The 26,765-nt window shown below is 43.0% G+C and overlaps 1 protein-coding gene across 16 annotated transcripts in view; it reads left to right on the forward strand.

Moving 5' to 3' along the window:
* MAGI1 (membrane associated guanylate kinase, WW and PDZ domain containing 1) overlaps positions 1-26,765 on the forward strand; it is a 638,926-nt gene that overhangs the window by 485,534 nt on the left and 126,627 nt on the right. For all 16 annotated transcript variants that reach the window (XM_058726255.1, XM_058726257.1, XM_058726258.1 and 13 more), the window contains exon 3: positions 22,778-22,897. In XM_058726255.1, coding sequence (XP_058582238.1) covers positions 22,778-22,897 — 120 coding nt within the window. The remainder of the gene's footprint in view (positions 1-22,777; positions 22,898-26,765) is intronic.

Below are 26,765 nucleotides of genomic sequence, written 5' to 3' on the forward strand. Positions count from 1 at the left end.
GGTCTTAAAATTTGGGAAAGGTCTTATGCCGAAAGCCTATCCTATTTAGTAAGGTCCTTCTGTTACTGCCATGCTTCACCAGGCACGAGGGGCCCCTGAAAGGCAACTTGGCAGATAATCCTATGACGTCTTCATAAACACTGTTCATTCTTAGAAGATGGGTGTTCAACTGTTGTTGTTTATTCTCCTGGGACTAATTCTCTTTGCATCTGTGCTCGTAATATAATGGAAATCAGGGAGTCATGCCACAGAAGTTTCCATTTTCAGAATGTTCACTGGTATACTGCCATTTTTAAAAAGGTGACAAAATCAATCCTTTTGCTAGCTTACTTTTTTCTTTTTAAAGAGTTCTTGTTATGTGGCAAGTACTAGCCAGTTATTTTACATATATTATCTCAGTGTAACCTAACAATATTTCAAGGAATTAGACCCTGTTATTAATCTCATTTATAGATTAGAGGATTGAGGTTCAGAAAAAATCAAGTGATTTGCCCAGGGGCCCCTGGCAAGTGGCATAGCTGAGTTCAAATACAAGTCTTTCTGATTCCCAAGCTCAGGTTCTTAACCATATTATTATAATGTCTCCCAAATAAATGCTTAGGAACTTACCTATTCCATTATGGCTGGCCCAAGCCCCCATGGATTCTGTTTTGGGTATCGATGTGCTATGTCACAGACCACTCCAAAACATAGTGACTTAAAAACAAAAAAGGCATGTATTTTGTTCATGAATCGGCAGCTAGGCTCGGCTTCAGTGGGGTGGCCTGTGTCTGTTCCACTTTAGAGTAGACCAAGAAACCATTGTAACCATGTGGTTAAGTCTGTATTCAAGCACAGTTGCCTGTCAGGAATTGCCTCCTGTGGGAATGTTTGGTCTGGTCACAGAGACTTGGTAGAATCCTCCTTGTTACTGTTCTCAGGGGTAGTCAGAGTCTTGGAATGCTAGAATGTGATGTTGAACAGCTGGGATTTTGGCTGGGGACTCCAGTCCCTCTTCACATGGGACTCTGCAGCTTTCTGCTAGCATGGCTGTAGTATTCTAAGACCCTATATTCTAAGAAACCAAATCAGAACCTGCAAGAATTCTTCTGAGTAGCCTTGGGCAAAGTACAGCATTACTTCCTTTGTATTCTCTTGGCCAAGCAAGTGGCTAAGCAGATTCACATTCAAGGGGAGAATTGGATTTCATGTTTGAATGGGAGGGATTAGTGGCTTTTTCACCCCATGACGATCTATTACCTCAGTTACTATAATAGCCTCTTAACCATTGTTCCTCTTTCTCTTCCAGTGCATCATGGAGTTTATTCTTCACTCAGTAGACAGAGTGATCTCTTTAAAATCAAAGTCTGTAAGGGGCACCCAGGGTGGCTGTCAGATAAGCATCCGACCCTTGATATCAGTTCAGGTCATCATCTCATGAGGTGGAATCAAGCCCCACCTCACCTCGGGCTCTGCGCTGATATCACAGAACCTGCTGGAGATTCTCTGTCTCCCCCTCTCTCTGCCCCTGTCCCCGCTCATGCATGCACACTCTCCCTCTGTCTCAGATAAATACACATTTTTTAAAGAATCATAGTCTGCAAAATCTCATGGCACTCCTCTGGTGAAAACCCTCCCATGGTATCCCGTCTTATTCGGAGTAAGAGCTGAAGTCCTGAGGGTGACCTACATCTGCCTGTGTTACCACGTCTTCATCATGTCTCCGATCTCATGTTTGACTCTCTCTGCTCCATACTGTAATTCAGGAACCTAGTGGATTCCTGCCTCAGGGCGTTTGCATTTAGTGTTCTGTGCTGGGTGTCTAGAATACTCTTCCAGGTTTTCTGTATCGCCCCTGCCCTCCCTTCCTTTAGACCTCTGCACATATTTTCCCTTCTCAGCGAGATATTCCCTGATCATAAAAAATGCCGACTTTACCTCCACCAGCCGGGATCTCCTGCCATTCTTACTTTTTCGCCCTTACACTGAGTGACATACTTCGTATTTATCAGCTTATGTATTGTGTATCTCCACCCATTGGAGTATAAACTCCAAGGGGACAGAGACTGGTTTGTGTTTTGGCCATATCCCAGTACCTTGAACACCACTCGGCACTTAGTAGGTGTCTAGTAAGTATCTGTTGAATACACAGAGGAACCTGATTTCAACCCAGGTTTAAGTTTTCATGAGTTTTGTATCCATGCTTACGAAGTATTTTAATTTATAAATATAACTTAATACTTCATAATGCTATGAGATTAAATCTGGTTTAACAGACAACTGTTGGGGACTCCCAAGTCACATTGAGGAGCTCCAGGGTACAGGATTTCACTGCGATCACTGATGCCCAGCTCCTCTCCCTTTCCTTTTTCAGAGACATTCAAAGGACTTCCTGTCATGTGGTGTTACCTGAGCCCCACTGTACCTTTCTTTCAACAAATAACTGCTACTGTATGTCCAGTCTGTGCTAGGCACTGAGGATATAGTGGCACAGATGTAACCCTAGTCCTTAGGGCGTTAATGCTGTGGTCAAAGAGAAAGACAACAAATCAGTGTACAGATAATATAAGTCATTGCAGATGGTGGAAAGTGCCATGAAGGAAACAGGCAGTGGTCTATGAAGGAGAATTAGAATCTACCTTATTTTTTTTAATGTTTATTTGTTCCTGAGAGAGAGCCCACACATAAGCTGGGGAGGGGCAGAGAGGGGGGTGGGTCAGAGGATCTGAAGCAGTCTGTATGCTGACAGCACAGAACCTGATGGGGGACTCGAAGTCCTGAACTATGAGATCATGACCCAAGCCAAAGTCAAACGCTCAACTGACTGAGCCACCCAGGCACCCCAAGAGAGAATCTCCTTTAGAGCCAGGGAAGGCTTTGGTCACAGAGTGAGCTTTGGGTTGAAATTTGGGGCAGGGGGATGTGAGAGACAGGGAAAACCTAAGGGAGAGAGGGTGGGAGGGAGAATTTGAGAGGGGGCTGTGTGAGCGTTCTTGCTGGTGTCTTATAAAGGCAGTAATATCATGAAGGCTCCACAGTCATTAAACCTTATTACTTCCTAGAGTTCCCACCTGAAAATACCATCAGTGGGGATTAGGGTTTCACCATATGGATTTGGGGGTGATATATAGTTCAAGGCAGTGTCATTTTTAAAAATTTCTTAAATGTTTACTATTTTGAGAGAGAGGCGCGCACACACACACACACACACACACACACACAGAGTGCGAGTTGGGGAGGGTCAGAGAGAGAAGGAGTCACAGAATCTGAAGCAGGCTCCAGGCTCGGAGCTGTCAGCACAGAGCCCGACGCACGGCTCGAACCCACGTACCCCGAGATCATGACCTGAGCCGAAGCCGGGCACTTAACCAACTGAGCCACCCAGATGCCTCTTTAGAGCAGTGTCATTTGAGCAAATGCTTGAAGGAGGTTTGGGAGCAGCCATGAAAGAGTGAAAGAGTGGCCACCTAGGGCAAAAGTGTGGTACGCCTAGAGATGAGTTATGTGTAACAAATGCAAAGGCCCAGAGGCAGGATCTTGCCTGGAGTTTTCTAAGAACAAGGAGATGCGTGGTGAGACGTGAAGACATCAAACTTTAGAGATTAGGCTCCAGAGTCAGGAAATCCTAGGGTTTAAGCCTAGAATTAAGAGAGTTAACGCCCAATTTTTAACTGTGTGATGCTCTTAGGCAAGTAATATGTCCTTTTCAACCCTGTTTCTTCTTTTGAGAACTGGGAATATTAATACTATGCTCATGATTATGATGAGATTTGAGGGGCCAAGGAATGTAAAGTATTTGGGCAGTGCCTGACATAATTAAGTGCTGAATAAATATTTGGTTGTGGTAGTGATAGTTGTAGATCTGTATTATTATTGTTGTTGTTATTATCATTATTATTAGTGTTTATTTTTGAGACAGAGAGTGTGAGTGGGAGAGGAGCAGAGAGAGAGGGAGACACAGAATTTGAAGCAGGCTCTGAGCTGTCAGTGCAGAGCTTGACGTGGGGCTTGAACTCACGAAGCGCGAGATCATAACCTTGGCTGAAGTCGGATGCTCAACTGACTGAGCCACCCGGGTGCCCCTAGGCCTGTATTATTAATACACATACTATTACTGGTTCTGCTGCTTCTCCTTCTTTTCCTTCTCTTTTGATAAATTTTAGAATTTTTATAGTTTCAATACCTTGACTCTGTGTAAAGATGTTTGAATTTTGCATCCATCAGTACTACTCTCTTCAATAAGCTTTGGGATGTATCATCACTCTTGTTTTCAGGATTTGCATGACCTGAAGCATGTGAGTGTCAGGTCCGCAAATATGGTTGTGGAAAAATAGCAGTGCCTTTTCCTGGTAAAGTCCCGGCCCATGGCTGTTGAGTGGAGATTGTAATGGAGCCTGTAAGTGGTGAAGGACAGCTGTGACGGCTATGAATTTCCCTCGAGATTCCAGGACTGCATCCCTGGGTCTGGTGTGGTGACTGGGGACTTGGGGTCCTTCACTGTTGATAGTGTTCCTATCTGGATGGTGGGGATATTTGTCTTCTTTGTGCTCTTTTCTGGGTTCTAAAGTTTTTATAGCAGGTACTCAATTATATCTGAAGAGAGAAATAAGGCCTTGACGGTTGTTCATTTTGAAGTTAGCCACTTCTCAGAATTTGATCAGGCCCTATTTTCTTGAATCTTCTGTCTTCCATTTCCATTTATTTTGGTGTAAACACCATCAATGGCCCTTAGTTGGTATTCACTGCAAGGTTTAGAACAGTACCCATTCCTCTGAAGGGTGTCATTTCCTGTTTTACCTACAGAAAACAAAACTTTTCTTGTCCAAAATTCTGTCAAGTCTCTTTTGAAATGAACAGCTTTAATCTTTTCATTACTCTTTTCAGATGTAACATGGATTACACGTTGAGGGTGGAAGCAGCTTTCTGTATTTCCCAGCTGGCTCAATTAATACCATTTTAAAAAATTTTTTTGGTTTTGTTTTGGGAAACCAAGGCCGTGGCGGTAGCTTCTGGATTTATTAAAGACTTGTTGTTCCCTCTGGGCAAAAACGTGAGTCTCCCGCAAGATGAGAAAGTAACTTCTGGGTAAATAGGGTAAAAGGCAGGCGTCTGCTGAAAACTCCTTGTAAGATCTCCGGGATCATCCATCACATCACCAGGTCTCCCCTGCTGACAGGAAGCTAATGGCAGTCATACCCTGCTGCCAGATCAAGGAAATAAAGATTGCCTCTACCCTCTCTTTGCCCTTGATCAGCAGGCGCTGTTGACAGGGATGACGAATTAGATGAAACCCAAGGGTGAGGACCAGTAAGCATTGTGTGATATGACAGTTAATTAATATGTGTAAAATAAAACACAAAGAGTAAAACAATTTCATGTTTTGTTTTTCTAAGAAGACATCTTTCCTGTGTCACAGCCAAGATGTTACTAACTTTTAACGAATTGGTTTAAAAATTTTGGTCTCTCAAGTCACTGATTTGATCCTTGATTTGATTTTATCGATTCACAGTGGGTTCTGTTGTATAGCTGACAAGGGCATGATTTGCATTCTGGGTTAAGGAGAGTCCTGTAGGCTTCAAATGCTACAGCCATCTCAGAAGGCAGCCCACTCAGGCACTGGACATCTCTGAAGTAAGGATGTTTGAAAAGAGCCAATTTCTATTAGAAAGCATAGAACAATTTATTGCTTTATGTGATAATTACTCCAAGTAACTTATAGTAACGAAGATTTCTATTTGATTTTACTTTTTAAAAACTGACCACTAATTTTCTAATGATACCACTGATACACCACAAAGTATTCTAATGAAATAATTGTCTTAAAGGTCAGTATGGCTAAAGGACAAGATTTTCAGTAGATCACATCAGCACAGACATCTATTCATCACTGTCTGCATTTTCCAAACAATGTTTAGAAGTATTAATAATTGTCTTTAATTTCACCTCTAAAAGCTACCAAATTTGGTTTAAGAGAGTGAAGAATAATTTATATGACTCACCTCTCTAGAAGGTGTAGTCTGTAATGTAAAATGAGCCAGGTTTGTGGTGAGAGAGGTGCACCATGATGTGAGAATATAATTGCTCATTGAGAAGTGAACTAATTGAAATGAGGGCAATAACAGTTAATCAGCTGGGTCTGAGATCATCCATATTTTTTTGGACTGTGACTTATATTTATGGAGATAATTGGCAAGCGTTAGATAAAGTAATGGATGGTCCCAAGCTGGTGTGGGGCGGGGAGGCCAATAAAGCCTTTACAAGGTAATGTTTGTATTAAACAAAGGGCCGGGGGTGGGGGGAGCACATGTTAAAAACAAGAAAGAGGGGCACCTAGGTGGCTCAGTCGGTTGAGCGTCTGACTTCGGCTCAGGTCATGATCTCACAGTTTGTGTGTTCGAGCCCTGCGTCAGGCTCTGTGCTGACAGCTCCGAGCCTGGAGCCTGCTTCACAATCTGTGTCTCCCTGTCTCTCAGCTCCTCCCCTGCCCATACTCTGTCTCTCTCTGTCTCTCAATAATAAATAAATGTTCAAAAAAATTTTTCTTTTTTTAAACTGAAAAAAAATGTGGCGCCTGGGTTGCTTGGTCAGTTAAGCGTCAGTTAAGCATCCATCTGTGGATTTCGGCTCAGGTCATGATGGTCTCACAGTTTGTGAGTTCAAGCCCTGCATCAGGCTCTGCGTCAGGCTCTGGGCTGATGGCTCGGAGCCTGGAGCCTGCTTCCGATTCTGTGTCTCCCTCTCTCTCTGCCCCTCCCCCGTTCATGCTCTGTCTCTCTCTGTCCCAAAAAATAAAATAAACGTTGAAAAAAAAAATTTTAGAAGGAGTTAATCATAGAAAGAATAGCATGATAACATGGAATTAGGGAGCTTGAGGTCCTCCAATTTCATCGTCTTCCAGTAAACAGGCATTTTCTTATAGATAGATGTGGATACTTAATGACAAATATTAACTTACATGATGGTATTTACAAATGTGTTGATTTTGTGATTTCTTACCACAAGATAATCCAGTGAGTTGTGTTTGGAAGGTATTATGTACATTCATGGGAGAGGATTTGAAAGATGATGATTAAGGACAGCAAGTTTTGTGAAGATAGGGGGGTAAATGCCTGTCTGGGGGGAACTGAATTAGGCATTACTCATAGGTACAGAAAACGTAAGTTCCATGTTAGCAGTGTCATAAATGATCAATAGCTAGTTTCTTTTCTTTCTTTCACAGCTGTTTCCCTTTAAAATTAGAGTGTGTTGGGGCGCCTGGGTGGCTCAGTCGGTTGGGCGTCCGACTTCGGCTCAGGTCATGATCTCACAGTCCGTGAGTTCGAGCCCCACGTCGGGCTCTGTGCTGACAGCTCAGAGCCTGGAGCCTGTTTCGGATTCTGTGTCTCCATCTCTCTCTGAACCTCCCCCGTTCATGCTCTCTCTCTCTGTCTTAAAAATCAATAAAGGTTAAAAAAATTTTTTTTTTTTTTAAATTTTTTTTTTTTCAACGTTTTTTATTTATTTTTGGGACAGAGAGAGACAGAGCATGAACGGGGGAGGGGCAGAGAGAGAGGGAGACACAGAATCGGAAACAGGCTCCAGGCTCCGAGCCATCAGCCCAGAGCCTGACGCGGGGCTCGAACTCACGGACCGCGAGATCGTGACCTGGCTGAAGCCGGACGTTTAACCGACTGCGCCACCCAGGCGCCCCAGGTTAAAAAAAATTTTTTAAAAATAAAATAAAATTAGAGTGTGTTATGGCATCGACGGTAGCGATGCTTCTCTCGTGATGGCCATTGTTTGTTGAATTCCTATTATGACCAGGCTAAGCATTCTATGTGTGTCATCTTATACAATTCTTGCACAACCTTATGGGGCAGGTGTTGTTATTACTCCCATTCTAGAGATGAGGAAAACAAGGCCTAAAACATTTAACTTGGCTATAGTTGCACAGTTTGTAAATATTAGAGCTGGAATTAGAACTCTCCGAGTCTGATTTCAGATTTTATAACAATGTTTTTCTCTTGTCATTCAGGGAGTCTAGAGGCCCACAGTTTTTTAGGAAAGTGATATAAGGTAATTTTCTGATCTCATCCTTCTCTTTGTTCATATATTGGGAGGCCTCATGGAAGCAGCTGTTACATTGTTACAGAATGAATTATACCTTGCACATCTTGTTCCTGGAAAAATAACAACTCCTGTACTAAATTGTAATATCCTTGAAGACAGAGACTACTTTTTATTTATCTCTGCATCTCTTTCGGGTAATATTAGCAGCTTTATTGATACACAGTGCAGTTTCCATAAAATCTACCCCTTTAAAATGCACAATTCAGCGTTTTTATCGTATTCCTAAAACTGCAACCATTGTCACTGTCTGATTTTAGAATATTGTCATTACCTCCAAAAGAAACCACTGCCCATTAGCAGTCACTCTTGATTTTTTTCTTTTTTAAGCTAAAGAAAGGAAACTTCCACATATTCGAAACATTCAGCATCAGACTTACAAAGTCACCTAATTTCTGGAAACTTGATAGTCTTAATTCATTGTAGCTTTTCACCAAAATAATCATTTTCAGATTTCCTTTTGAAATTATCTGGTGGAGATCATTAGAATTCATTCATTTCTTCTTACTCAGACAATTGCTGTCATTAATTCAGAGAACGTAAAAAGTATTGCCTGTCATAATGGAGAAGGTCTATCTGACATCGTCCCCTTTTATCATAAACAGCCTTTAGTGCTAGGATATGGGTTTAGTGACTTCTGGAATTCCATTTTGAACAAAAATGCCTCAGGTTAATCCTCAAAAGTTGATTTTTTTTTTTTAACATTTATTTTTTTGAGACAGAGAGCATGAACAGGGGAGGGTCAGAGAAAGACGGAGACACAGAATCTGACACAGGCTCCAGGCTCTGAGCTGTCAGCACAGAGCCCGATGCGGGGCTCGAACCCACAGACCGCGAGATCATGACCTGAGCCTGAGTCGGACGCTTAACCGACTGAGCCACCCAGGCGCCCCTCAAAAGTTGATTTTTGATAAGCGTGCATCTAGGGTAGAGATTCTTACCCTTTATTTCCCGATTGCTGAATGTTTGAAATGAATCAATGAGAGCTTGAGAATTTTCACTTTGCTTTTTTTTTTTATGTTTATTACTTTTGAGAGAGACAGAAGACAAGTGGGGGAGGGGCAGAGAGAGGGAGGGAGACACAGAATCTGAAGCAGGCTCCAGGCTCTGAGCTGCCAGCACAGAGCCTGACGCGGGGATTGCACTCGTGAACCTCCAGATTGTGACCTGAGCCGAAGTCAGGCACTTAACTGAGCCACCCAGATGCCCCTCACTTTACTGTTTTTAATGAATGCAGGGTTTCCATGAGGTTCGAGTGCCAGCGTTCCCTTCCTCACGTAAAAGAAGAAGAGTGGTTAATATTTAGTTTCAAGTTACTACCTGACCTTCCTGTTCACTGGCTTGTGGCCTAATTTTTTTTTCAATTTTTTTTCACATTTATTTATTTTTGAGAGACAGAACGAGACAGCGCGTGAGCAGGGGAGGGGCAGAGAGAGAGGGGGAGGACACAGAATGTGAAGCAGGCTCCAGGCTCTAAGCTGTCAGCACAGAGCCTGACTCGGGGGCTCGAACTCACTGGCCATGGGATCCTGACCTGAGCTGAAGGCAGAAGTTTAACCGACTCAGCCGCCCAAGGGCCCCACCTCCGGCCCAATTTACCTCATTAATCTGGCTAAGAGTAGTAAGACATAGTTCTTAAGAGCTTGAGTGTGGGATCAAAAAAGTCGTGAGGGGGAAGCATTCTCCCCTGCTGCTCCACTTCATCAGCCCCCTGACCTTTCTAGATTGAGGACAGGTGATGATTTATTCACCCTCAGGCAGAGAGCTGTGGAGGGTCACCTGCTCCCTCCCCACCAGTCCGTTCCTCCACCCCAGTGTTTCTTTACATCCAGGAGCTGTTGCTGTTATGTGGCTGTGAGGTCCTGCGTTCAAATCTTGCCTCTGCCGCAGCACTGCCAGCTGTGTGATTTTTGAGAGAGGGAGGACATGTACATGCACAACTGGGGCAAGGGCAGAGAGAAGGGGAGAGAGAGAGAGAATCCCACATAGGCTCTGTGCTGTCAGTATAAAGCCCAAGGCGGGGCTTGATCCCATGAATGCTGAATTCGTGAACCTGAGCCGAAATCAAGAGTTGGACGTTTAACTGACTGAATCACCCAGGTGCCCTGAACATAATTTTTTTCTAATGTTTATTTATTTTTGAGAGAGAGAGAGTGTGTGTGCGTATGTGATGGGGGAAGGGCAGAGAGGGAGACAGAGGACCCAAAGCAGGTTCTGCCCTGATGGCAGAGAGCCTGACGCAGGGCTTGAACACATGAACCGTGAAATCATGACCTGAGCCAAAGTCAGACGCTTAAACACTTAACTGAGTGAGCCACCCAGGCACCCCTCCCTGAGCATAATTTGCTAAAGCATAGCATGCCTTAAATTTGCTAAGGATTTTGTATCCTTGCATAGGAATTGATTTGTTACAAGGATTCTGTGATATATAGTCTGGCAATGGTTACCCTTCCTGTTTTACAGGTAAGGACATTGACTGCATAAAAAGGGATTTTCTAAGGTCAGTGACATAATTAATTTTAGTGCCCAAGCTGGAACTAGAACCTGATTCTTCTTATACGAGTTCCTTCCTTTTGAAAAAATCGCTGCCTTTATTCATTGTCAGGAGCTAGTCGCTTGCCAAAGGCTTCCGTAGGCAAATATATATATATCCTCCCTCTGATTCATAATGTGATGGATGCCCTCAGCAGTCTGCAAGGTCCACATTCCTCCTTGGAATTGTGTGCATCTCCTTGAAAGGGAACATGTTCGGGGCGCCTGGGTGGCACAGTCGGTTAAGCGTCCGACTTCAGCCAGGTCACGATCTCGCAGTCCGTGAGTTCGAGCCCCGCGTCAGGCTCTGGGCTGATGGCTCGGAGCCTGGAGCCTGTTTCCGATTCTGTGTCTCCCTCTCTCTCTGCCCCTCCCCCGTTCATGCTCTGTCTCTCTCTGTCCCAAAAATAAATAAAAAAACGTTGAAAAAAAAATTTTAAAAAAAAAAGAAAGGGAACATGTTCAAACTTCTAATAACAAAGGACACCTGGCCTTCAGGAAAAGGATGTATGGACAATTGGAACAGTTCCTGTTGAACTGTCTTCCTCTTGGTGGCTCCCTCGGATGAGGTACTGAAAACCTGTTTCTCTTCAGCCCCAGTCACAGTTGTAGAGAGTCGAGCTAGAAGTAAGATCACAAAAACCAGATCAGATGCTCCCCATCTCTGGTATCTAGGCCACTTTTAAAATCATCAGCACAGCGGGACAAATGCCAAGCGTTTATTTATTCCCAGTGTCTTAGGTGTGATTCTTTAATGAGATTCCTGTGCCTCTATCACGTGTTGTTCCTCTATGCAAGACGGAACTCGAAAAGATCTTGTGGTAACCATCATGTGAGTTGTTGATGGCTTGACAACATTTGTCTTGATAAACTTGCTGTTGAGCAGCTTGGCAGTATTCCATTCGAGACATGATTACTGAGTATTCTTTGTCATGGTCAGGATTTGAAAGATGAGGGTGTTACTTGTGACCTTTGTTAAGATGGTTGGAAGGTTTAGACGGAGGGAATGTCTAATTAAAGTGGTGCTTCCCACAGGATCCATTTGTGGTGACCCGTGTAGTAAGGTTCTCCAGAGAAGGAGAATGGGTTAGGGGGTGGGGGGAGGAAGACAGTATGTGTAGAGAGAGAGTGGGAGGGGCAGAATGATCTTTACGGTACAAATTGGCTCATGCAGGCAGTTGTAGACACTTAAAAAATCCTACACTCTGGTCTTTGCATATTGAGAACCAGGAAAATCTGTGGTGTGATTGAGCCCGAGTCCCAAGTTCTGAGAACCAGAGTAGCCAAAAGTATAAGTCCTTGTCTGACTCTGAAGGCCCCAAAATGAGAACCTCCACTGCCGCATAGTCTGAGGGCAGGAGAAGAAGGATGTCTCGGCACAAGCAGAGAGTGAATTTGCCCTTCATCTGCCTTCTTGTTCTATTCAGACTCCCAGTAGATTGGCTGATACCCACCTACACTTGGCCAGGGTAGTCGTCTTCCTGCAAAGCTCTTCAGGAGATAACTCCCACAAACACAGCCAGAAATGACGTTTTACGAAGTAACCAGGCATTTTCTAACCTAGTCAGGTTGACACAGAGAAACAACCATCATACCACGTGAGACCTTCCTTCCTCAATAAGGCTTCCTTTGAAATGAAGGAGGGAGTGGAGATTTGTAGAACATTAAATAACAGGTCAACAGCTTAAAAACTTTGATCCCTGTCCTCCTAGGAGTAGGTTGCCCTTCTTTGGTTCTCATTTTGTGGTGTTCTCTAGGGACGATATCAGTCAAGTCCCTTTTAGTTTTTTATAAGGAGGCATCTATTTGGATTGGACCCAGGCCCAATCAGATTCTAGGCTCTCTGAAAACAACTTAATTCCGCTGAAAACATAGCACAGTGTGTGTGTGTGTGTGTGTGTGTGTGTGTGTGTGTGTGTGTGGTGTTGCTCACTGACACTAAATGGCAGTTTGAGACCCATTCATTCCTATGACCATTCCGAGTCCACTGAGCTCTCACGTCTGAGACCACCAGTATCTTGAGTCTTTACCCCCTCCTTCCCTGTACGTTTTCCCATCTCTCCCTCCATCCAATACACACACACGCTCACACACCAAATAAGAGCCACAGAATACTTGCAGCCCTTGCCAAGGCTCCATGACTACCTTGTACATCTCTCCCCTCTTGTCACACTGCAACGTTTTCTTCCTCTTTAGCACGCTTTTCTCTCACCTCTGGTTTTTCTGTGAGGTCCCTGTGATCAGAGAACCCGGAGCCTTCTCTGGTTTCTCCGTCCTCTCGCCTATTATTCTTTCCTCACAGGCTTTAAGCTTTCTCGGGGTCTTGCTTACTCCCATCACCTGACAGAGCGCACAACACTTTAGATATGGTTGTAAGGAGAATGATAGAGATGCCATCATGTGTTGGCTGGAGGGGCCGTTCTAACACCCTCTGCTCCCTGACGAGCATCCGGGTTCTGGCATCTGTGGAGCACATACCTAGCAATTCCCTGGCACATAGTAAGTGCTCAATAAATAGTAACTGTTAATGTTTTTATTTTTTATTCCCTAATCAAGAGTCTCTCTTGACTTTCAGTGGTCGTATCTATGTGGCCTAGCTTCATGCTCCCTCTACCCCTTTCCCAAAGGATAGAGATTTGGAAGGATGCAAGGATGAGACCAGGTGGACTTCTTTTAAACATATGTATGTTCTCTTATGAGAAAAGATCTGTTGGACTTCTGTTGGATACTTCATGTTAAGTAGCAGTGTTGGCGATACAAAAGCTTTGGTAAAAGAGAGTGGTTTTATTTAAAAATCCAGGAAGATAACATACAGTACACATTCTGATGGCTCCACAGTTGGGTGCCTGTTGCCACCTTTAAGGCACCAGAGAAAAATTGTTTGTGTTTCAAATCTTTATGGCTCTGGTCTGCATTTGTGGCTATGTCGTTTCTAAATCTGTTTGGAGCATGAAGAGATTTACATACTTCTTGCGGGGCACCTGGGTGACTCTGTCGGTTGAGTGTCCAACTGTGGCTCGGGTCATGATCTTGCGGTTCGTGAGTTTGAGCTCTGCTTCAGGCTCATGCCAACAGCTCACAGCCTGGAGCTTGCTTCAGATTCTGTCTGTCTGTCTGTCTGTCCCTCTCTCAAAAATAAATATTTTTTAAAAAGCAAAAAAAAAAAAAATTACATTCTTCTTGTGATTGGCCTGTCTCCCTAAGAAAAAGGCGTCTCCTCATAGAAGAATGTTTGCAATGGCAAATGCAATGAGATTTGTATTTCTGGGCTGGTGAGAAAAGGAAGAAGGTCATTTATAAATCAGAGCCAGGGAGGCAGGAACTTTCTGTACAGGGTGAAACCATAAAGACTGCTTAGTTTGTAGAACCTGTGTTCACTCCATTTTTAATTTGAAACCAAGGACTGAAATAGCTAATAGGCCTACAAGCTCCTACACGCAGTAAAGCAGGCTGCATTAACGGAGGGTCGGCATCCAAAGAATGATGTGGGTTTGAATTTGAAGATATTTTGCATTGACACAAAATGATTTTATTGTATCTAAATCATAAGCACAGAGATTTTTCTCCATGAGATCTGCAAGCCTGTTGTTGAAATTCACATCCTGGGACGGAAATCAACATCTGCGGAAATCAACTCCTTGGTTTGTTTCGGATGCTTCCTGCAGCTAGACGCTGTGATGAGATAGGTCCACACAGGCATTGTGTCATCCGAGGGTCACCCAGAGCCCTGAGTACAGCCATTTGTTTTACTTCCATGTAAAAATTTTTATTATTTACATTTTTTATTTATTTCTATCATTCCCATCCTTACCTATATGTGAGGAAAGGAAGGCCGGCAAAGTTCAGCAATCTAAATTCTTTAGAGGGTAAGGTGGTGGACACAGACTTGGGCCCTCAAGCCTCTAACCTCTCCCAGTGTTTCCTCAGGGGTTGGAGGCCTGGTTACAGTGGTTCTCAATGATTGTAAGATGATGGGAGATGAGTTAGGCATCTATTTGGTGCCTAAAACTTGTTCTCTGCTTCTTGCTGCTGCTCGAACATTGAGCAGCCGCTTTTCTTTGTAATTTTTGAACAATCGTCATAGTTCTGTGAAGTAGAAAGTCTCAAATTGGTGCTAAATGGGTCTCTAACAGCTTTCTGATGTTTGTCAATCTCCCCCTTGTAATAAGAGGACGCAGACCTCAGGCTCAGAGCATTAGGCTCTAGTAAAATGGAATGGCTTTATTTTGTTTTTGCTATATTTATTTTTAGTCGCTTATTGTTTATGGCAGAATGAAACCCATTCTTCACTTGAGGTAATGCTAAATGTGTTCTTTTTATAAAATAAATTATAAGTAGTCAAATCACCCTTCGTGGTATATATATGTATACATATATGTACATATAGTTCTGTAGGTGCTGAGAAACACGGAGGAAGTACAGTCGGGGTACAGAACAGTTCTCTCCCCCGCCCCCTGTGCTCTTGCTTTGTGGTCAACTCTATCTGCACATTTGCCAGCCACTGATGACTCCTTATCCATCCTGCAGCCTTGCCTTTTAGAGAGAATCAAATAAATGGGAGCACACAGGAGGCAGCCTTTTGAGTCTGGCTTTTCTTTCACTTGGCACAATGTATTTGAGGTTCATCCATGCTTTGCCTGTCTACAGTCTGCAGGGACTGAATACAGTCTGTCCTTTCACCAGTTGAAGAGCATTAAGTTTGTTTTCATTTAGTTTGGAGTGATTCCGCATAAGGCCGCTGTAAACCTTTGCGTATCAGTTTTTGTGTGGACAGAAGTTTTCATTTCTCTAGGATAAATCCCTAGGAGTGTGACTGTTGGGTCACATGGTGAATTTATGTTTAGTGTCCTATCAAAATGACAAAACTCTTTTCCCACTGGTTGTGCCATTTTGCAGCCTTCCCAACGATGTATGAGAGTTTCAGTTGCTTCATACTTTTGCCAGCTTTTGGTATTGTAAGGTTTTTAAAACTATTTTAGGGGGCGCCTGGGTGGCTCTGTCGGTTATCATCTGACTCGTGATTTCAGCTGGGGTCATGATCTCACAGCTTGTGAGAGAGATCAAGCCCTCTGTTGGGCTCTGGCCTGACAGCATGGAGCTCTCTTGGGATCCTCCCTCTCCCTTTCTCTCTGCCCCTCCCCTGCTCTTTCTCTCTCAAAGATAAATAAATAAACTTAAAAAAAAGAAAACCCTAATAGGTATGTAACAGTTAAGCATTTCTTTTTTACATGAGTATAGTTCCATTTTTCAAAAAGTAGTTTGATTTGAAGGGCAAATATTGAGTAAATCTTACTGCCTGTCCTGTAATATGGCAAAAATTGTGTGAGTGGTAGGTGACTGAATGAATTTGGAGGAACAGTACATTCAACTGTGCTTCATCTCCATTAGTGAAAAGAAATGAACAGCATGAGCCTGTCCTAGATAGCCAACGAATTTCAAGCAATGCGAGTAATTGCTTTATTGTACGAAATGATCTTGCCTTAACATCGAAGGTAGTTGAAGGGACTATAATTTTTTGAAGTCTCATTGTTGGATTTTGAGAAGCAGGACCCAGATTAATTTAACAGCAGGTGAAATCACTGACTACTAACAATTTAGTCTTAGTAGGGTAATGATTCTTCTATTAGCATTCTGGCCTTGAGACCTTTTGGACAGGTACTGAGTGACAGCTCGCCTGAAACCCTGATGATGCTGGGAATATGAGGCAGGAGGAAACAGCATGGTGCGTGCCATCCCTAAGATTTCGTTTGCTTCCTCGATTGGATGTTGCACGAGAATGTTCAGATTCAAAGGAGAGATCTAATGAGCGCTGGATCCATCTTCCTTTCTATAGCCACGGTTTGTGGAGTTTGATAAGGAAGGTCACTTTGTGATTTCCTCAGGAAGGATCACTCAAGCCAAGTATACCAAAAGTTTATGAACCATAAAATGTGCGTAAGAAGCAAGCAGCCACTCAGGCTTTAAAAGGTGGACTTTTGGGGGCATTGCTAATTCATACTGAGACATTCAGCAGGGCGTAGCTCAAATTCAGTTGTTCAGTTATGATCAGGTGGTGGGAAAGTTTGATGGCATTGACTACCCAGTGAAATTTTGTAAGCATTTTAACACTTAAAAAAGGCTCTCTTTAAGTGACTAATGGATTGAGGTTTAAAAAATAAAATCAGGCAGGGGCACCTGGGTGGCTCGGTCGGTTGAGCGTCCAACTTCGGCTCAGGTCACGATCTCGCGGTCCGTGAGTTCGAGCCCCGCGCCGGGCTCTGTGCTGACAGCTCAGAGCCTGGAGCCTGTTTCAGATTCTGTGTTTCCCTCTCTCTCTGACCCCCCCCCCCCCCCCAGTTCATGCTCTGTCTCTCTCTGTCTCAAAAATAAATAAACCTTAAGAGAAAAAAAAAATTTTTTTTAATTAAAAATTTTTTAAATAAAAAATAAAATAAAATTAGGCAGAAAATGAACAGCACCATCTTCTCAACTTTATATGTAGTATATTTTTATTCATTAACTAAAGGTAAGTGTTGTTGACATGGATGCCGGCTTTCTGTGCCACGGGAAACCTTGGAACATAACTGTTTGTTTGATTCACTTGGAGCCTGTATTCTGTTGCACAGTTTTGCAAGGACTAAGTGACTATGGGAGATAGTTGAGTAGGGTACCCAAGAATCAAGTTGTTCAAGATTCCTGAAATAATCATTCAATTTATGAAACGCCGGAACAGCTACATACCCATTCGTACAATTCAGAGTATGAGAGGTATTTAAAGGAATAATCATGTTGTCTCTGTTCGTTTCTGAACCCACATTCCTGAGGTTACCTCTGCTAAGGATTTAGGATTATTCTGCCCACTTAATGATTTCTTAACTCAAAAAACATGCAGCATCCATAGGGCTTCACTAAAAGGCAGTGATAGTTTACATAGTATTCTGTAACTTGTTTGTGTCACTCAGCTGAACATCATAGACATTCCTTCCTTCTGGTGACTGTGCGTAGATCTCACTGTTGTTTACATAGTGAAAACATTTTCCTGAGGGTGAATCTACCGTATTCCATGCAATCATTCCCATATTTATGGGCACTCGGGTTTTCATTTTGGAGGACTGCTTTTGCTTCGGTCTTTTTGTTTTGTTTTTGCTACAAACCCTGCTGCCACAAATATCTAAAGAGATTTGTTTTCCTAAGAGACCATACCTCTTCCTGGCTTCCTTGTTACATGACCTTGGGCAGTTAACTTTCCTTTCTCTCTCAGCTTCCTCATCAATAAAATGAGTGTAATAACAGTCTTTCCTTTTACCTTTCTTGTAACAAATCCAGGAGTATTGACGGAGTGCTTAACATTGCCTGTGACCTTAAGTAAGCATCCAGTTAATGGATGCTATCCTTTCCTACTCTACGGTTTGATCTTCTCTCTCACTCCTGTTTTCTGTTTGTTTGTTTTTTTGCAGGCAAGGAGGTGAACACTGTGCTTATTTGCTTAAATCTAATAACTGTAAGACACTGGCCCGATTTCTGGCTAGACAAGCAGAAGGCAGTGTTGTAGGATGTGGAAAACCCCACTTTGTCAGCCTGGTGATTATTATTTTTTTTTAATACGCTGTCCCTGAGGAACATGATAGAATTTGTTTTACTTCTCATCTGCCAGGAAGTAACCCTTCTGGCTTTGTTAGAAGTGTGGTTTGTAATAATTGTACCCACCCCAGATGGCTCCTGAAAACCCTTTGAAATGCCATCTGCCAGGCGTGTGTCCAGCCGGCAGCCTGTCATTCTGCTAGAAGAAAAGAGGAGGCGGGGTCCCCTCCCCTGCCCTTTTCTCCCTAGCGTCACTGAATGGAGCCTGGTCATGTTGGCCCAGACCCAGGGCGGGTTACTCGGAGGATAACTGGGAGTAAACCTCCTGCTAGCCTGCCGAGTAGAAAGGTTTTGTCTGGGTAATAAACCCTGAAGGTTCCGTGGGTGGAGACTAACCCGCCCCCCACCTCCTTCCCCTGCAGCTCAAAGGCCACCAAACATATTTATTTACACGGGAGAAGAGTATCTACTGGTTTCATTATTCCTCTAAAATGTAGCATTTTTGAAGTTCTTCTGTAATTTTGAATCCTTTCAGGAAATTAAGACCCAGGGGTGACTGTTGCTTTGAAATGAAATCTGGCAAACTGGTCAATGGCAAAGAGAAGGCGGCTACTGAAGGAGAGGGGAAAACCCATCGTTGTCTGGTTTTGGAAGACCGCAAAAACCCAACAGATCTTTCATTTGGTTTTATTTATCCTCATCTTTTTTTGGGGGTGGGGGTGGGGTTGGGGGATAGATTAGGTTAATGGATTTATGGTACGGTGCCTGAGTAGAAAGTTGCCATACAGAACACATTTAGGACAGACCCCTTCATGGCAAGTTTCAGAGAGTTTCTGTTCTTGCCCCACACTGGGGTTTCCCAATATGGTGGAGACTGTGTCTTCTGAGCAGCCGGATAAACAGCTTTTGTCACCTGGCTCCAAGACAACATTTGCTTCTTCCTGCCTTGCTGACTGCTACGTCTTAGTTTTCTTTGAGGGTCTTTCTCAGTTCCTAAAAATTACAAGGTTTTAGTGTTCAACCCAAACCTCTTGCCTTCTTTTTCTACACACACCACACACTCTCCCTGGATGATCTCTGTCTCTTACCTTCAAATGCCAGTGGTTTGCTGATCACTCCCGATTTTGTGTCCCTGTCTCCACTCTGATCTCCAGACTTACCTGGTCAGCTGTCCATAGCCCTCCGCATCTACGTGTGTAATCAGCATATCAAACTTGACCTGCCCACGAGTGAACTCTTAATGTTTTTTTCCCCTAGGAACCACTGCCTCCCCTGTCTTCTTAATCTCTGTAAAGGGCACCAGGCCATTTGCCTATTTTGCCCAGGTCAAAGATTGGGATGTCAGTCTTTATCCTTCTCTTTTTCTTACACACTCCCTCCACTCCATCAACAAGTTCTGTCTTCGAAATACAGACCTAGTGTGGCTTGGTGAGTTTAATCTGTCTATCCTGTGGACTGTATCACAGCTATTTGTAATATTCACCACGGATGATAGAAATCTGATTGCTTTGCACTACTCCCCACCCTGCGATTCTTGTCCATGCCCTGATTTTCTCTCACATGGACCCTGTAATAGCCCCCTCACTGGTTTCATTGCTTCTGTTCTTGCCCACCTCCTCCTACTCCTCTGCCCAAAGCCTGTTCTCAGTCAAGCTTCATGATCTTCTTAAAATGAATCATAGCACCACCCTGCTGAAAACCTTCCAGTGGCTTCCCATCTTCCTTAGGATAAAATATGAAGTGTCTGCTGTGGCTTCCCTAAGGTGTCCCCTTGCTTTTATTTCTAACCTCCTTTCCATTATTCTGTCACAATTACTCTGCCCTTCCCCCAACACACGGAGCCTATTCCTGCATCAAAGTTCTTGGCCTCCCCACCACTCCCCTACTTTCCCATCACTTTGTCATGGCTCTCATTTTAGGTGGCCGCTCCTTAGCCTGCTTTTTCCTAATCCCCAGCTAAAATAACTTCCCCGCCCCCTACCCTGCTTCCTTCTTCCAAGATACTTTAAAAAATTTTTTTCTTAATGTTTACTCTTTTTGGGGAGAGAGAGAGAAAGAGAGAGACAGCATGAGCGAGGGATGGGGAGAGAGAGAGGGAGACACAGAATCTGAAGCAGGCTCCAGGCTCTGAGCTGTCAGCACAGAGCCCTGAGGCCGGGCCTGAACTCATGAACCGCAAGATCATGACCTGAGCCGAAGTCAGCCGCTTAACCATCTGAACCACCCAGGCACTCCTCTTCCAAGATACTTGTAAATCCTTTATCAAAAAAAAAAAAAAAAAAAAAAAAAAAATCCTTTACCTTACATTGCTCTGAGACACGTTCATCTATGTTTCCTATGGACGAATTGTTTCCACCTGTAATGATATGCTATATTCACATATGCATTTTTTTCTTCTTTCATAGTAAAATGTAAATTCCATTAGGTCAGGGGCTTTGTCTTATTCACCAGTGTTTCCTCAGTGCCTGAACTGGTGCTTGCTTTAATTGGGACCTCTGTAAATATTTGAACTATAGCATTCTGTCAACTCATTTCATTCTGACAATGCTATAAACTATAATATGTGCTGACAATTATTGAGCTAAGCCTTCTGAAAGGTTTACTTCATTCAGTGCACACAACAAACCTATAGCGTAGGTACCACTGTTATCCCTAGTTCACAGATGAGGAAACTAAGTAATAACAGAAGCTAAGGAACATTCCCAGGACCACAGGTTGTTGGGAGGAGTGGCAAGCCTTGAACTTATCATTCCCACCACAGACACCTACTCATCAACAGTATATGGTATTCTTTATGGTTCTGGAGTACCTGCTCTGTGCCTGATATTGGAGATTGCAGTTTAAAGCTTGTAGTCTACCTAAAGGGACTTGTATCATTTGCCAGGTGAGCCAGAAATGGGAAGTTAGGAGATGGTACAAGAGTAGACTTCTGGGGGCACCTGGATGGCTCAGTCAGTTAAGCGTCCAACTTTGGCTCAGGTCACGATCGCAAAGTCTACAGTTCGAGTCCCACGTCGGGCTGTGTGCTGACAGATCAGAGCCTGGAGTCTGCTTCATATTCTGTATCTCCCTCTCTCTCTGCCGCCCGCCCCCCCCCCCCTCACACTCTGTGTCTCTCCTTCAAAAAATAAGTAAACATTAAAAAAAAAAATCAAGAGTAGACTTCTGGACACAAGAAGGCTTCTTTCCCAGAAAGCTTTAGTATGTGGGACCTGATAAGCAAACGTGTGCAATACAACCATACGGTGGACACTGTGCAACTCTTTAAAACATTCAGATTTCAGATATTGGAAAAATCAGGCTCATTTAAAATGTACTTACCCCGAGTTAAATATGCAGCAAGTGTTGAGGTGTGTGGGGGTTTTTTTGTTTTGTTTTTTGTTTCGTTTTTGACTTGAAAGGATTCTGGATAGCCACCGTAGGTGTATGGACATGATCATTCACCTAGGCAAGTGATCATAGAACATTAGAGCCACAAGGTACAAACAGTTGGTTATTTAATTGTTTTAAAGTTTCCAGGATTAGGGGAAATCCTTGCGTACTAAGTTTCTAGGAATCAAGAAGAATCCCTGCTCATTATGTAGGAAACATTGACCTTAAAGCATCACAGCTAATGGTGCCTTGCAAAATAAGTTATGTAGATGCTTCACCTAACTTGAATGTAAGAGCAGAAATCATGTGTTTGGCTCTCTTTTGGTCATTCCTAATATTTAACATTAGTTCCTAGTACACACTATGTAATGGCTTCTTGGTTGGTTTTCTTCTTTGGTTTGTATGTAAACCACATTCCTTCCTCATTCCTTCCATACTTTTTGTTGAGATTAGGCTAAAATGATAGGTCTGGAGCCTAGCACCTGAGCTGGGTGACTTAAATACTCCAGAGGCTCCGTATGACTCATTAGAAGAATTGTTATGTTCATTAGTCACTGAGCGAATGACCATATTAATTCAAGAGGAGGATTTCCTAGTAAATTCAGTGTCCCTTCTTTCCAGTCAGAACTTAGGGGTGGCCTCTTTTCGTCAAACATATTAATTACACAGAGAGCAGCAGCATTTTAAACCCTGGGAGATCTCCATCCACCGATCTTGGGTAATTGCGTTTCTCTAGTGATATGTTGATGCAGTGGGTGTCATTTTCTTCAAACGGCTTATTACATTGGAACTTGCTGGATGTACCTCGGAACACAAGAATTGTGAGGCCTGTGGTAAACACATAAACCCCTTAGGCTCTGAGCTTAAGGTGGATAACTTTTTAGTATTTACTGGAGTCCTAAAAGCTGCTGGTTGTGAATATTGTCCGTGTAAAATCCAGTCTGCCTTTTTCATTCAGTGCATTTTAAGAAATGATAAAACTCACCCCAGGCTACCCAGCTGTGCTTGGTTTGCTCTTTCTCCCGCCTGAAGGTCGCCAGCACTAGAGGGTGGAAGTGGGGATGCTGTGCTGTTAGAACGAAGGTGCCTTGACCAGGTCCCGGTCCGGTCCGGGCAGATAGGTGGACCCTCGCGGGTCCTCCAGCCTACGGAACAGGTTATGTTAATTACACCTAAATGGGGAGCTTCCTGTTTGCGTTGACTGATGGTGTCCCTTGCATTTATGCAGGCACAACGCGGTCTCCCAGAGAAGGAGAAGTGCCTGGCGTGGACTATAACTTTCTGACTGTGAAGGAGTTCTTGGACCTCGAGCAGAGCGGGACCCTTCTGGAAGTCGGCACCTATGAAGGTGAGCATGTCTACGCAACAGTGGTGAGGATGCCTCTGTCCTGGGCGCTTTGGAGGATCGGGGCCATTCAGGCATAAGTGTTTTGTGAATAGAAGAGTCTCATCAGCTACAGGAGATTGCAGCTCACCTTAATGTGATTGATGAAATAAGGTGTATGGAATAAGGCTTTGTGGAGCTCTTCAAAAATAGTTTTGGGGACTTTTCTTCTCCAAGAGTTTTCTCCTTTATTAATTTATTAATTTAAATGTGTGTATCTGTGTGCGTGCACGCACACGCCTTGTTTTTCAGTATGAGTATGCATGGTATTAGAAGGACGCCTGGGTGGCTCAGGCGGTTAAGCATCTGACTTTGGCTCAGGTCGTGATCTCACAGTTTGTGGGTTCAAGCCCCATTTCATGCTCTGTGCTGACAGCTCAGAGCCTGGAGCCTGCTTCGGATTCCGTGTCTCACTCTCTGCCCCTCCCCTGCTCACGCTCTGTCTCTCAAAAATAAGTAAAAATATTTTAAAAACATTTTTTTTAAAAAAGAAGAGGGCAAAGAGTCATGGTCAGTCACAAAATGTGACCTTATAGGTACTGTTTTAAACTTGAAAATGGAATGTCATGTTTTACCGCTAATTGATTTTTAATGCATTTTTTGAATAGATAATACATGTATATGGTTCATGAAACAAAATATTTCAAAAAGTATTAAATAAGTAATCTCTCTCCTAAACCTATCTTTATTTGCCTAATTTTACATTCTTCTTTCTCAATATTACATGCAATGCCATTAGTTTTTGATCACCCTTCTGAAACTTCTTTATGTAAATACAAGGATACATGTGCATGTGTGTATATAAACAAATGTGTTTTGTGCATGTGTTTTTATGTCTCCCCTATTTTACACAAAAGGTAGTGTGCAATACATGCTGTTTGGTACCTTGGTCTTTTATTTAATAGGATGTCTGATCAGTTTTTGCAATGCAGTAAGAAAGCATTCATTATATATATATATATTTTTTTTTTTTTTAATTTTTTTTTTTAAAATTTTAACGTTTATTTATTTTTGAGACAGAGAGAGACAGAGCATGAATGGGGGAGGGTCAGAGAGAGGGAGACACAGAATCTGAAACAGGCTCCAGGCTCTGAGCTGTCAGCACAGAGCCCGACGCGGGGCTCGAACTCACGGACCGCGAGATCATGACCTGAGCCGAAGTCGGCGGCTTAACTGACTGAGCCACCCAGGCGCCCCAACATTCATTATATATTTTAAATGGCTGTATAATCTCATTGTATCAGCATGGCCATGAGATTTATTTAACTAGTTCCCTATGGATAAATACTTTTAATGTTTCAAAACACTACCTGCATTAAATAACATGGATATAAATCATTTCACACAAGTGCAAATATGTCTATAGGATGAGATCCCACAAATGGCGTAGCAAGGTCAAAGCCAAATGTGGGGAAAAAATTCAATGTATGTTTTCTGGAAACATTATTGTAGCTTGATTGTTCTTTTGAGTGTAACTATTTGAGACTGAAGAGCATAATATGATACTATTAACTAGGTCAGATTATATTAACTTGGTCAAATTATTATGGTAGGTCTTAGTCATTTTAAAATTTGGATTTGTTAGGTGATCACAGGGGCATTTTCAAGAGTAGACTTAAAAACAAAGGGTGCAAAGACTGTTATTTTATTAGGGATATTGTAGCTTTGATGTAATAATAACCCCTGTTCCAGTCAGTGGGTAACAATTAAGTACGGGTCACGGATCTTATATATGCTGATTATGGTTTGATATTCTTTGGAGGGGGGAAGGGCAGAGCATTATCTCTGTACCTACTGCCCATTTCCAAATTGTGAATATACATTAGGCTGTGTTTAGATGTTAATCAATTCCTGATTGTGAATTCAGAAATATTTCCCTTGAGTATTGGTAATTATCAATTGTCTTAGTTTCCTGGAAGTGTTGGGATATGATTGGTGGTTAGGAGACTGGAAGGGAATCTGAGAAAGGGTGATTCACTAAGGCCTAGGAGTGAGGTGAGGGAAGAGGGGGGCGGTACTAAGTGGATGTACCAGGAGCCTCTTCAAGGTTGTCTTGCAAATGTGAATGTAGTTGAAAATTCCAGTGGCCCAGACCAGAACAAGTGTGAATCCCCTTTCATTAGCAGAAAGTGAATTGTCCTTATTTGAAATCGGTTATTATGCCCGTCTGGGGAGCTTGAATCCCCTCATCTAGAAAATACCCATTTGCATTTTTGGAAAGGTTAAGGGTGGGAATCATGCAATCCCAAAGAGTATGTGTTGGGTTGAAAAAGAAAAGCATGTGGCATAGACAACCACCTGTCTGGGAAACAAGGAAGCTAACCTCTTTTTATTGAGTTGTTTATATTACAGGTGATATACAGGTGGAGTCCGTTGGTTTTCTCATTTCATTTTTATCACTTTGACAGAGCAGCTGTTATCACCGAATATTTAGATGGGAATGCTAAGACCAAGTAGCAGTTAGGAACATTTTCAAGGTTCAGAGCTGATGTTAGAATACTGGAGCCCGGAACCAAACCCAGCTCAGTTTGACTTTCAGATCTCACACTCTCTTTCCTGAAAACCCTAAGAAAAGAATAGCCTGGCTATAACTAAAAAATCGTAGAAATAACTCATCCATACCTTAACCTAACTTCATGCTGGGTAGCAATAGGGAAGCATTTTTCAGAGAGCGTCTGATCATCTCATATAAAACCATCTTTCTGTGAGTGTCGGTTGCTCTGTTGTTTTGGAGTTGAAATTTCTTATGCCCAGCATTAATCCATTCCATTTTTCAGCCTTTTGACTGTTCGGTGTGTGTCCGCCTTTGACCTTTTAGCTGTATAATTTTCCTACCATATGAGACAGCTCATACTTTTTTGGAACCAACTGAAGTGTATTATGTTGACTCTTATAAGCTAGAAGCAAAGTGGAATTTTTATTAAATGCCAAATACTGTCAAAGGCATAGAGCTGGCCGGATCTTTGGAGAACTTCCTCTGTCTTTACCTCCCTTGGACCAGCCCGATGGCAGCTGTCTGTTGGTCGCTAACTAGCGCTCCGGCTGGGCTGCAGCCCCGCCTGAGATTGAATCTCAGCCCCTCTGCTGTGGAGCTGTGTGCCCTCCGGCAAGTTGCTTAATGCTCCGTGTCTCCATTTTCCCTTCGGTAAAATGAGGATAATAATAGTGCTTCCTCATAGGTAGGATTAAATGAGACAATAATTGGAAAGGGCTGAGCACAGTGTCTGACACATGTAAGCTCTCAATCAGCGTTAGCTCTTATATTTACACACACGACTGGTCTGAAATTGCCACCCTGGTGGATTCCCTCCCCCTTCTGCTAGTCAGTAAACCAGCGCATTTGCCAGTAAAACATCTTTATTTACTTCCCAGGTATTCACCGTCTTTTTGTCTTCTCAGATTGTTTTCCTCTTGGCGTGTCCTGGTTCCAGAGAGAAAAGTCTAGTATAACAACACAAAATACTCCTTTTTAAAGAAAGCTTATTTGTTTTTTTAAGTGATCTCTACACCCAACATGGGGCTCAGACTCAGGACCCTGAGACAAAGAGTTGCATGCTCCTACAACTGACCCAGCCAGGTGCCCCCATAAAACACTCTTCAGGGCAACACACTTTGATCATTTTAAGTAAAAGTAATACATGTACATGATGGAATACTTCATATAGTGAAGAACATAAACATACTCCAGTCCAAGTTGCTTCTCTTCCTCCCCATGGAGATCCACTGTTAAAGAATTTAGTGTAGAGATTTAGAAAAGGTAGACACAAAAAGCTTGTAGGTAGTACCCTTGTTTATTTCTCTCTTCTTGCCCTTCCCCGTCCACAGTTCTTGG

This window comes from Neofelis nebulosa, chromosome 4 (assembly GCF_028018385.1).
Source record: "Neofelis nebulosa isolate mNeoNeb1 chromosome 4, mNeoNeb1.pri, whole genome shotgun sequence".
NCBI lineage: Eukaryota > Metazoa > Chordata > Mammalia > Carnivora > Felidae > Neofelis > Neofelis nebulosa.